This window comes from Corapipo altera, unplaced genomic scaffold (genome assembly GCF_003945725.1).
Source record: "Corapipo altera isolate COAL_440 unplaced genomic scaffold, ASM394572v1 343, whole genome shotgun sequence".
Classification (NCBI taxonomy): Eukaryota; Metazoa; Chordata; class Aves; order Passeriformes; family Pipridae; genus Corapipo; species Corapipo altera.
Genome location: NW_020884913.1, coordinates 2,254,788 through 2,268,004, shown reverse-complemented (window position 1 = coordinate 2,268,004; position 13,217 = coordinate 2,254,788). Strand labels below are relative to the sequence as shown.

Below are 13,217 nucleotides of genomic sequence, written 5' to 3'. Positions count from 1 at the left end.
TGAGAATGTAAAATATTTCCTTGCACAGCTTGATCTGTCTTCGCTTTATGGACTTTGTAATTATAGACTCAGTGATGCTTAATTTCTTACACACTTCTTGGAACTGTGAGTTTGAAATGGAAGGGATTGTTTCAGCTTTTGTTTAGAGATCACTTCCATGAAATTTGCCTCAGAAAGATCATGAAAATTCACTTCAGCACTTGGAGTTCAGACAGTGAGTTCCTAGAAGGATCCACTGTGCTGACCAGCGAGGTAAGGACTGCAGGAACACCACCAGGGCTGGGCTGGGAAGAGTCCAGTGTGCCCAGTCCCACCAGGAAGGATTGCTGTGGGAAGTGAAAGCAGCTGAACTCTCTCAGGGTGGTCCTTTAGATGTCTCAGGTCCACTTTTTTGTAAAAAGTGAAATCTCCCCTGACAAATGGGACCATGGCACTTAAGACAGAAGTAAGTGTGGGAAGATGGTTCATGGAGGGCTCATTAATCATCCCAACCTCACTGAAATAGAGACACCATGAGAAATTAAGGGAAGAACAAGCCATTAGTTCAGCCTGACTTTGGAGCTGTAATTGGAAAAAACAGTCTGTGTAGAAATACTTTTGTTCTTTAATGAGATCTCATTACCAAAAGCTAATTTACAGAAGAAATTGTTAATTTTGCTGATAGGCAGCAGTGGACTGACTGCAACTCCATCCAGGGTTGTCCAGGGTAAGCCAGGTCAGGTCAGGGATGGGCTGCAGTTGTTTGATGGTGCTTTAGTAGCAGACAAGTTTCTTTAACTTTTCCATGACCAACTACTTCCATCTTAAGCTACAACAGCTGGAATCCTGGAAGAGCTCAGTGGACCCACCAACTGCACAGGGTCCTGCTTTGGTTTTCTTCATGTCAGGCTGTGTTCAGGTTCCTGCATCCACTGAGTGATGTCCAGAGAACACTGAGGTTGGATGCTGAGCATTGAAAAGTTAGATTAGACCTAAATTCACTGATTACTAGAAGGCAGTACATTAGTTTAGCCCAACTGTGCATCCATTATAGAGGATTTATAGCAAACTGCAGTCTCTTCTTGCTGCCTTTTTGTCTCATTGCATTCAGTTTGCCTGCTTCCCTCCTGGTGAAGGCACCAGTCAGCCAGCTCTGGAATGGCTCCTGCCAGCAGAGGAACCGTGTTCTGGTTGTGTTTCTGATGTCTGGTAACATAGATTGGCCTGGAGTAGAAGTCACAGAGGAAAAGGTTACTTGAAAGCTCAACACTTGGCTTGGGTTGTGCTCAACACACATGAAATCTGTAGTAGATTTATCTTCCAAGTTTAATAACTCTTAACTGATATGAGCAGGCTCATCATCCAGCCAGCCTGGGGAATAACCAGTGCCAGACACCAAGTGTTCTCTCTGCCCAGTTTCCAGCCACCAGAACTTCTGAGTGAAACATGAGTGAGAATGTTCATAACTTTGTCAAGCTTTCGATTAGAAGGAAAAACGGCCTTTGTAGAAAAAGTGTTGGAAAAGCATATTTTTAGTGCCTTCTGCTCTGTCTGTAGTATGGAAATATCAGTTCAGAGAAATCACTTGAAGATGCTGAATAGTAATTAGTGGTTTTGTTTTCCTTATGAAGTATTTTGTGGTTGCATATTTTATCAGTGAGATTTGCATATTTTTGTCAGTGAGCTCATATGTAGACTCCACATTTTATCCCGTTTTGCCTTGTTACAGTTACACATCTGAACTTTTCTATGAAGGCAAATTGATGGCAAGTGGAAAACAGCCAGCACACAAAGACTTCTACCCTCTGACTTTCTTCACAGCACGTGGAGAGGATGTGCAAGAGAAAAATAGTACAGCTTTTTACAACAACGCAGAGGTAACTCTCCTTTGGCTTTATTCTTGATTGTTTTCTTAAAGCTCCCCCCAAATTTACTGGTTTGTGCTCAGTGTAGGTAGAAGACATAAACTGTGGAGTTTGCTAAACATGATGTAGTGAAAATTGCAGTGGTAGTAAACATTTCCACTAATTTCTCTTCTTTTTTTTCTTTGCAAATTGTAAGCTGCATAACATTCTCTCAGGCTCATTCTTCAGCATGTCTTTCCACATAATTTGTGTGGCATTCTGATAGATGTATCTTAGCAACTGAGAATAACTGCAGTTTGAAGTCAAACTCAGATTTCTTTGACTGTTGTAGAAATGTTCCCACTCAGATAAGACTCCTCTGGAGTAAAATTTCATATTTGCTTTAATATGTTTAGGATCAGTGTGTCTCACTGATCATGGGTAGATGAGACTTTTTTAGGTGAGAACTTCTTCTCAATATGTTTGTTTCATATAGATTTATTTGTGGTCTTCAAAAATTACTTTCCATCTCATGTCTTCCTTTGTGTTTAAAAAAACCCCAACCCAAACCCACAAAATCAACCAATCAACAAACATGAGCAACACCCACCTCCCACCCTGACTTGTTAATACCTTTTGTAGTGGAAGATGCCTTTTTCCAGTCACCTCTAGTTAGGAGAGGGAGAGAAAATCATAGAAATATCATTAATTTTCTTAAGCCTAGGAGGAGTTTTAACTTGATGGCCTGCAGTTGAGCAGCAGTGCTTGTTATGAAGGACTGCTGAGCTGTGTTTTCCCCTTGTTGGTCATGGTGTGGTTCATCTGATGCACAATTTTAAACCTGTTTGTTGTTGTTATGAAGCACTTTTTAGGCATTCTTTGATGTATTAAAATATCTACTGAAATAAAAAGCTTCAGTGACTTCTGGACACAGCACTGAAAAAAAACCTGAAGGCTCCCGACCACTTTCATTAATCTACTTGGATTACTTTGCCATTTAAAAAAGTTGTAAAAGACCTAAAAATATCTTCAGTGACCAAGTAACAGTCTGAAAACTGTGAGTCATTAACAGCCACGGGCAGAAATGAAGGACAAGGACTGCTGAAACACCAACAGGAAAAACTGAAATTAGATGATGAGGGAGATTTTTTCTGTTTGACCCTTAATGGCTGTTTGCATTGGGGCATCTCATGGTTCATTGGTGCCTATATTAAGAATTAATCTGGAAGATGCACTTTCCCTTTTTGGTCATAGTTCTGAAATTTCCCTGTGTGGTGTTAATTCTAAATACATACCCAGAAGCTTTATGCTTTCACAGAAGCTTGCCAGAATACCTACAAAAGATCATTACTACAAAAGATCATTGTGCTGTGGTTAGAATAAACTTTGATATCTATAAAAATGTCCTTTGTCAGTAGAACTGGCTTTTAAATACAATTTATGTTGCCAAAAGTTATATTCAGGTCTTGCTCTGAGACAGCCACATTTTCACTGCCTTCTAAAATTACCCAAAATAAACTATTTGTGACTTTTTAAGGATGAAAAAATAATTTTTTTTTTTTTTTTCACTTTAAGAGGCTGAGCTTGCTTTTGTGATGCTGTAGGAAAACTGCATCATCAATTCTCGTGCTTTAAATAGCTGGAGAAATATTTATTGAATGACACATTGAATGTAAATTTAAAACAAAAAACAAAAGAAAAGGAACTCCTGTAGTGCAGTACCTCTGTTTGGTGTGTTGAAATGAGCTGCTGTAGCAGGAGGTTACTTTGAGACTGTCTTCTCACAGGAGGAGGTTCTCAGGTTTTATTACTCCTTAGTCTCCTCAGTAGCACATTTCATAGTCTTTCATCAAGATGAACTGGCAGTTGTTGAATAATCTGAAATTCCCAGTGATACCCTTTGGAATGGGAAGTGATTGTGTTCTGGTATATGGACTCTCTTTCCATAGTTACCAAACTCTAAGATGACATATATAAAATCCAGAATAAAAATCAAATAATCTCTATTTAGGCAATACATTTACTTATGGAAATTGGATCAAGTATGGCAACACAGGTCCTACTCTACTTGACATTTTCATAGGAATGAAAATTAAGATTATAATATCCAAGTTTTTACTTTAAAGATGACATTTTGAGATAACAAAAAGATACTGTATAGTAAATACATTGGTTTAATTCATGGTATTTTAGAGTATCACTGTAGAATGCAGTAACATTATTGCTTTCGTAATACTGTGTCACGTAAGTGCTTTAGAGCTTTAAAATTCGAGTTCTCTTTCCATATCAAAGAATGGATCATACTTTTATGAATTCTGCCTTTTCTTTTAAGGTGTTTGAAGTAGTGGAACGTGTTGAAGAATTGAGAAGGAAGTGGCCTGTTGCCTGGGGCAAGTTGGACGACGGCAGCATCGGGGTGGTGACGCCTTACGCCGATCAAGTGTTCAGGATTCGGGCTGAACTGAGGAAAAAAAGGCTCTCAGATGTCAGTGTGGAGAGAGTGCTCAATGTTCAGGGTGAGCAACAGCTCTGTGCCCCAGAAACGGGCTGAGGAAGTGAAAAATGGGAGGGGTGAAGTTAAATAAGACTTAATGAAATGACCGTCAATCGATGGGAAGGGGCGAGCTGTGACACAGATGGTGTCGCGGCGCTGACTACCAGAGCAATAAACTCGTGTGTGTGAGATTGTGTGTTCTCAAAATGAAGTTCAGACTTGCTTAAAAAAATAAATCGAGTGAAAAATGTGAGAACTGATCGATTTTTAACGTAAGGGGACAGCCGGGGTTCCAAGTAAAAATGTAACGAGGCTTTAGCCTCAAAATGTTTTAATGATTTTTTCTTTTTTTTTACATCTGTGGAATAAACTGTAAAAAGGAGTCCAGGAGAAACCTAAGGAGAAATTTAGGTATTTCTTCCTGGAGAATCACATTGATAACAAGAATTTTCTGTAGGCATAGCCTGTTGCTAGGTTGCACTTTTAGTCAGTGATAAACAAAGGCAGATAATAATAAAGTAACTGAGTGACAGCGAGTGGTGTGGGCTCTGTTTTTTCATGGTTGGTATTGGTATAGTTGAGAAATTTTAAAATATGAATCAAGAATGTCCAGAACTCTTGCTTAGGGTAGAATAAATAAGTTCAAGATTTGTTATTGGCTGCCTGGCAATGTTGTGAAGATAATGAACATTTCAGAAAGTTCTGGAGTGATTAATATCGAGGTGAAAAATAAGTTTTTTAAAGAGGAAATATTCTTGTAATGGAATGTGCTATTTATAGTGCATCTTTTAAAATTTTTAAATCTTATTATTCTTGCATAAAGCTCTTCATGGGAAGGGTAGCTCTCAGTTCAGAATATCTAGGTGTGAAACTTGGCTGGCAAGTGCAGTGTTCTGGTTGTGGTAAGAGCAGAAACAGCAACAATTATCTCAGACGTTTGTTTTTTTGTCTCCTTTTAGGAAAACAGTTCAGAGTTTTGTTTCTTAGCACAGTACGAACCCGGCACACGTGCAAACATAAGCAAACACCAATTAAAAGGAAAGAGCAGTTACTGGAGGATTCAACAGAAGACTTGGATTATGGTTTTCTGTCCAATTACAAACTTCTCAACACTGCCATTACAAGAGCACAATCCTTGGTAGCTGTGGTGGGAGACCCTATTGCTTTGTGTTCCATTGGAAGATGCAGGTACTTTATGGATGTTCCTTGGTTAATCAGGGCTAAGGATACTAGAAAATGTGTTTATCTATGATGGATTTAGTACAATGATAAACTGGCTTTTCGTGTATTTATAGTTGCTTGGATTTTCACTCGACAGTAACAATTGAAGATGCTTCATTTTACTTTCCAGTAGAGGTTTTTTTTGTACACCTGTTAAAATTTTATACATAAATAAATGTAATAGATAATTTGGAGTTTAAAAATTGTGATGTGATGTGATATTTTAAAGTTGTATATTATACCAGTTGTAGGGTGGTTAAAGACTTTAAAAACTTTATTTATGTTTTGATATATCTTCATGACACTTGGAAAAAACTCATTAAGGTTTGAGTGAATTGACTTTTTATAGGCCTAAATGAATAAATGTGGAAAATGCTGAGATGTGTAAACACTGATGTTAAGGAGACCAAGTTCTTGTTCTTCAAAGGTGGTTTTTTTTTCCAGTGGAGGAGCTGAGATTTTGAGATGATCAGAGATAAACCCTGCAGCTGATTTCTCGAAGAGAGGAAACACTGCACTGACTACATTATTAAAATAAAGCTAAAAATACGTGTTAGTCAGTTGTTACATCTCTGTTGTGTTCTACTTTCCTGAGCAGTATTCTACTGTCTTGAAAAGGAATGTGGTTTTCAAGGATTAGAAGTGAAGAAGCCAAATGGAACCCAAATCTGTGTTTACTGCATTTATGACACAGAATCTGAATTTAACCACTTACCTGCTGGGGCCACGTCAGGGGGATCTGTACCTGAACACACAGATCTGCTCTAAGTGGCTCAGAACATATTATTGACAGAGAAGTAATGGTTGTGAGTTTAGTTCACTTTTCCCTTTACCTGGTTGGGTTTTTTAGCCACGAGCTGGTTTATGTAATGAACTGATGAGAAAGAGCCCCTGTGCCTCCCGAGTGCTCCTTCAAAATATCTGAAATGGGGCATGGAAAAACTTAATAAAATAAAAATACAGGCTGTCAGCAGGTAAATGAATTACAGGCTTGGCAGTTAAGCATTGAGTTTGCATTTTGAAGACCAGCAGCTGTTTATGTATGTATAGCTGTTCCAAATTATAAAACAAAAAGATAATTAGGAAACAAGGGGCACTGAAACTTTATTAAGATGTAGCTCGAGCTTTCTCTTTAATACACCATTGTCTTGTTTCACTGAATAATTGAACATTCACTCTTTGAAAATAGTGCTGGAGGGGCTCAGGCAGAATGCTGGGAAGAGGGTTCTTTTTTAGTACAACAGGACTATAGAAGTCTGAAAGAAGTGACATTTCGTTAGGAAAAACAGACCTCAAAAAAGTTGAGAGTGTACTCGAATTTTATAAATATTCTAATAGCTGTCAAAATGAGTCAGGACTGTAATGATGGTTGAGGAGAGCTTTGTGAAGTGTGCCCAGGGTGATCATTCTGTTCCTTTGAGCTCCAACTGGACCAGACAGGGCTGTTTGGGCAGAAACCCCCTTTAAACTGCTGAGCACACCGAGAGGCAGCAGCCTTTTATTCTCTGTTCTTACAGCCCAGTACAAGTGTTCCATGTACAGCCCAAAGTGTTCCATGTGTGCAGACACTGCTTGGGGCATCCCGAGCAAAAGTGGATGAGTCTCAGTGGATTTGTGGTGCTTGGTTTGGTGACTGAGTTGATTAATCAGAGGGAATTCCATCATTAAAGCATCCCACCGAAGTATTTAATTTTGGGTTTTAATCCTTACTTAAAACCTTGTAAGATCTGTTTGCCTTAGAGCAAAATGCACAAAAAGGGCCATCTTGCATCGTGAATTTTGAAAGAGCATTTCTTACCTCCGTAAAATCACAACACAAGATGGGCTTTTAGGGAGAACTATTTGGAATTCCTAAATATATCAGTAGCATTACAGAATTCCTGCAAGACAGACATTTGTTCTTTTACACAAAGTCAGCTACTCAGCAAAATGTGACACTGCTGTTAAAATCAGTGTGCAGCAATCTCTCATTTTACAGGATTTGGGGAAATAACAGTGTTTGCTTACAGGCCAGGCCTTATTACTGAAGGGTGAACAAGCATGAGTTATAATCAAGCACACTTTTAAGATCATTGTCTTTTAATACTTTTTTTCACTAACTTTCATAATTCTTGATTTTTTTGAAAGAGACAACTCAGTCAGGTTTGGGTTTTTTTTTTAAAGTGACATCTTCAGACCTTATTTAAATATCTTTTAAGCTTCAGTGACTTTGCCCAAGAAGTTCTTTGAGGTTAAAGAAAAAATAAAATAATTGTAAAGTTTCTGTAGAGGTCCTGCTGTGGATGTTAACGATATAAAGACTTTATAAGCAGTAGAAAGACATGTCATGAGAAAGGAGAAGACAGGGAAGAATGTACTTTTATTACATAGTTTAAATAACCCCTCCAAAAAGCTGGAAGCAGAATTTTCATAGAGGAGACGTGCTGGTTGTCTTTCTGGTTCAAAATTACTTCTATATGTTATAGAAAAATCTGACACACAATAAAATTTATGGGTTTATTTGTTTGCCACCAGAGGATCTCAAAGGATCTCTAGATACTCCCAAATATTAATCTTCACGTGCCTCTGAAGTGTTTGACAAGAGCAGTTTTGAGGGAATATCTCACCTTTGGTATTTGTTACACTGAATGATCTGCCTAAATTCAGAGAATATATTTTGACATCATCTGAGACTGAGAATCTGTATAATCCCCATGACTATTTTAGTCTTAACAAGTTCCTTAAATCATATGCTTTTCAAAATTTTAAGCATTGTTGGTTTTATAGGAAAAAATCCCCAGTTGGACCTGTCTATGACATTAATATTGGAAGTGATACACACCCACTGCTTTGCTCTGCCACCATGGACAGACCAGTGTGTGCATTTTAAATAACTGAGGAGCTTTTCATTGTGCTGTGGGGTTGCAGGGTGGGTGGCTTGGGGTATAAAATGAGCATCCACACAGAATAAAAACGCCACACAGTCCTGTTAAGTCTGTTTTAGTTTTCGCGACAACCATCGAGTCTTACCCACTGTTTCTGAATTGTTTCCATAGGAAATTCTGGGAAAGGTTCATTGCCCTGTGTCATGAGAATGAAAGTCTTCACGGGATCACGTTTGAGCAGATCAAAGCTCAGTTGGAGGCTTTGGAGTTGAAGAAAACCTACGTGTTGAACCCTCTGGCTCCCGAGTTCATCCCCCGAGCTCTGCGGCATCAGCACTCGGCCAATCCCACCAAGCAGCAGCAGTCCCCTCCAAAGGTAAAGCATTCCCAGCCATGGAATTGTCAGAAGGGGAAGTGAATGCAGAGAAATGACAGAAAGGGTTTATGGAACAGGCTGTTTGTTTTAAAATTGCATCAATGCAATCAGAAAGGAGTGCGAATTCTGGAGCGATATGTGGCATTTTCAGGTGAAAGCTCCAGACTTGTATTATAATACAGCATTTAGGGGTGTCCAAGTCCTGTTTCCTTACTAAAACACACACCTTGGGTCACTCTGGCTTGTTCAGTGTCAAACTTCAACCTCAGGGTTTAGATAAACCAAATTAAACCCTCTGACTGAGAGCCGATCCCTGTCACAAGCACCTTGTGCTCTGCCTGTACCCCAAAGAAACAACAGGCAAAAGAAGTATAAGGAAACAACAAAACAATGGGGAAAAGGGGTTTGGTTTGATTTAAAAATCACATTTAAAATTCGGGGACTTGTATCACGTCAGGTAATTCTTTGATGTAATTAGAGATATATTGTAAAGCAGTATCTTGCATAGATTAGCTCTGTGATAATGTCCTTCAGAAAACCAGATTTCAGCAGCATCAAGAGGGCAGAGATATGAAATTACCTCTGAGTGGTGATTTCATCAACTGCTTTATAAAAGCAGGTGAAGAAGTGATGAAAATATGTGGCTTCCTTAGGATGATAAGGAACAACACTAAATTTTAGAGCTTTCTTGGGGGGGGTGATATATTAGTAATTAATTCTATTTTAATGCTTCTTTGTAGTTTATTTGAGTTATAGTTGTAAAAATGTAGTTCATTTGAGTTATAATTTAATTAAAGTGTGTTTAGAGATGCAGCTGAAATGCAGGTTGTCAACTTTGTGATGAACTCAGTTGCACAAGAAGGAAGAAATGTATGAATTTCCCATAGCCTTGCATTTGTGTTGCAGGCCGTATCATTGAAATGCAATTTTTACAACAGGTTTTTTAACAATACAGAAAAGAAAGCCTTCCCTTTGGCAGTCCTTCCCCAAAGAAGGTTTGTAAGTGAGAACATTTGTTTTTTTCATCAAGATGCATTACTTTCTGAAACAAACACCAGATTTCTAAGGCATCTAGTCATGTGTCAAAACACTGGGCCTACGGAAAACCAGAAATTACAGAATTATCTTTAAAATCCACTACTGCACTCTCCATTTTCTGTGAGTGCCTCAGCCTTGAATGCATTTTCTTTAATAGAACATCATTATTAATACTTTTAGTTTCCTAAATGAAATAAAAAGAAGGTATTTGAAAATGCAGGTATAGTACATTTAGAGAAAAAAGGGGGGTGGGTGCTGGGGGAAGTGAGAATCTTGTGAGTAGATGACTCTGTTTATTTTCCCTCGGTTTGTTGGTAAACTGAGCCCTTGTGATGCAGGAATGCCAAGAGACACTTTTCAAACTGCCAGCACTGTATTTTCAGCTTCAGATCCGAGGTGTCTAAACCCCCTGTGTCATAATTCTAAATAAAATCTCTTCCCCCTGGATACAATTGCCAGGCAGTGTGTGCAGTACCAGCAGTGCAGCGAGCAGGTAACACCCAGGCACACACAGATTATGACTGTGAGCAGGGATGCATTTCCCTTTGCTCGAGTTTTGAAAGCAGATGGTTAGCTTTGCTTATTTTAGACCTCCTAAGTACAGTATTTAACACTGGAAATGAAAGATTAAAAACTTAGTGCTGGTGTGTTTTGTAGCGAAAAAGTGAGAAGAGCCTCTGACACCGTGTTTTGTGGTGAGTTTATGGACATCTGTGCAGGGCAGGGCTCGTCTTTCACATGCTGTGAAAAGTGATTTTGAACAAACAGCACCTTCTTATTCAGCAGAATTGCTCCTGGCTTTATGTAAGGGCATTAAAAACCTCCTTGCTGTTTAGATTTTAAAGAAGGAAAAATGTTTGAGTCTTGCCTCTTTGAGAGGCAAACCAGCCAACATGGAACAGGCTGTCTGGGGGCATCTGCCTTCCCCCGTGTTCCTGTGGCTTGGCTGGGCATGGAGGTGAGGAGGGAACAGCAGAGTTGGACAGGGACAGCCTTTATTGAAGGTGATGATGTGGAAGGGGAAAGTTTTCAGAACTCAGAGCTTCCCTCGGGGTAGTTCCCGTACAGTAAATTAGGCTCTGACTTCACAGCTTTGCCTCCCTCCCTCCTGCTGCCTCTGCTCCAGCTTTTGGTCTGGATTCAGGCACTGAGGTCAGGGAGCATCATCATCCTCGACATCTCCTGCAGTCACTGAGGGCCACAGGTCTGATTACAGCTCTGGAGAACACTAAAGGGGGATCCGAGGAGTGATGAGCTCTTAACTGCCTGCAGTCACCCAAACCTTGGTCTGATCTTCCTCTGAGCACCTTTATGTAACGTGGGTTTTGATACTCCAAAGGTGGAGCAGGTTTTTAGAGCAATCAGAGTGTGTCTGTGCTCCTGTGTTGTCAGTCAGCATCAGTTCTAGTGTAGGTTTAGGGCTTTTTGGGTGGGGACATGAACCTTGAGGTGAAAATCTTTGAGAAATGGCAACGATTAAGTTAATAACAGACTATTATAAAGTCATTAAGCCATCACAATTATGAAAAGAAAAAGATAAAAGAAAGGCAACACCTCCCTTCCCCAGCTTACAGGTGGCCCCAGTTGACTTTTATTTACCATTCTGATCCTGGGATATGTTCATACTGTGACATGTCCTGTTCAACAGGACAACTCTTCTTACAGACTTATGTAACTATTTGCTATTTCAGTTTTAAAATATGACACCTATAAAATACAAGTCTAATAGGTTAGAACAGAGGTTTTTCAGATTTCTGCACTTAGAGCTTCACTGTGCCAGTATAACAGATACAGAAATGCCTTGTGCTGACCATGAGTGGTTGAGGCACATAGCTCCTCTATGTTTTTAGATTGAACCTTGCTCTGTTTGGTGAATAAAGAGGCTTCTTTTGTTTAAGTGCTGCAGTGAAAACCAATTATTATTTTATTTTTTAATAATTCATTTTTAAAATGAGAGGAAAATCAGAGACCAGTTCTTTAATCTGGTTTATGCATGAGTCAACGTTGTCAAACAACCTGTCTTTGTACCCTGACTAATTTGCTCAGACTGCTGGAAAACTGCCTAGACTTATCTCCTGGGCAGGGAAAGTTTTGCAGCATCAAAGCCTTTTTAGATTTATTTTAAACTTGTGAACATACTTAGGTCCAGATTAAGTAAAGTATTCCTCTCCTGCAAAGGACTTAAGAGCATACTGGCACTTGAATATGTGCTCACAGTTTATGAATATTAACTAATTAGTTGATGCTGGAAACTCATGAACATGCAGGAGGGATAACTCAGTTCTGTTAAAATCCTTTTCTAATGTACAATTCACCAAGGAAAACCAGTTTTCCCTAGAGCACTGTGGTTCTTGGCTCTCCTATAATTGTACTTTTGGGGAGCAGTCACAGAGGAACCAAAGTCCAGAGGCCAATAGATGGGGCAGGGAGACAATGTCTAATGAGGTTGGGTGAACAATTGGGTAAAACTGGAAGAAGCTGCGTTGTCTGAAGGGGAAAATGGATCATGCTTCCACTAAGAGCTGCCATGGCAGAGGAATACTGAGGGTTATTTTAGTACTGGATGCTGCTCCTGAAAAAAGTGAGACAGTGGAGAATGAAATGGTGAGGAAAGAAACTCAAAATATTTACTGGAGCATCTGGAAACAGGCCTTGGGAGAGTTTTCCCAGAGGGACTTGTAATGACCCACTGGTTAATTGGATTAGTGGTATTTAATGTCCAGCTTTGTGAATTCATAGTGTCAAGTGGTGGGACTGGACAGATGAATGTGTAAGAATAAACTGTTGGGCTGAATTCTTTCAAGCTCCATTTTGTGTTTAATTATAATGTTCACTTGAATAAACAGCTTTGGTTTATATAATAATGCAAAACGTAATTATTGGTTTTTTCCTTTAAAGGGCAAGGTCCACCATCACAACCAGAATGACCATTTCCCACCTGATGGAATGGGTAAGTATCTGCTGCTCCTGGAGAGGAATTCCTGAGCTCACACTGATATGGCTTCAGTGACATTGATACTAGTTTGATATGACTGGAGTATCTGGTCCCTTCTTTATTTGAAAGTCATTTACTTCTTGTGTGCATCTGGGAAACAGATTATAGGCTGTTAAATGGACATTAGGTATTTCTGAGGCTTTCCCTTTATAGGTGTTGTGTGCACTGACTTTGGAGCCTTAACACAACATAATTGTTGGCCTCTTAAAAATGACTGTATTTGAAATTCATACTGTAAAACCCTGTCCCACTGTATTTGCACTAAAAGGGTTTGGACATTATATTGCAGACACTTTTTTATGGGGTACTTTGAACTTAAATTGTGCTGTCATATATCCAGATATTACCAATGATACCTTTGCAAGGTAGCATGCCACAGCTGAATAATTTTGTTATTAATTTGAAA

The 13,217-nt window shown here is 39.2% G+C and overlaps 1 protein-coding gene across 4 annotated transcripts in view; it reads left to right on the top strand.

Moving 5' to 3' along the window:
• HELZ (helicase with zinc finger) overlaps positions 1–13,217 on the top strand; it is a 77,421-nt gene that overhangs the window by 48,435 nt on the left and 15,769 nt on the right. For all 4 annotated transcript variants that reach the window (XM_027654660.1, XM_027654662.1, XM_027654661.1 and 1 more), the window contains 5 exons: positions 1,709–1,856; positions 4,156–4,339; positions 5,277–5,505; positions 8,574–8,778; positions 12,715–12,766. In XM_027654660.1, the coding sequence (XP_027510461.1) occupies positions 1,709–1,856; positions 4,156–4,339; positions 5,277–5,505; positions 8,574–8,778; positions 12,715–12,766 (818 nt within the window). The remainder of the gene's footprint in view (positions 1–1,708; positions 1,857–4,155; positions 4,340–5,276; positions 5,506–8,573; positions 8,779–12,714; positions 12,767–13,217) is intronic.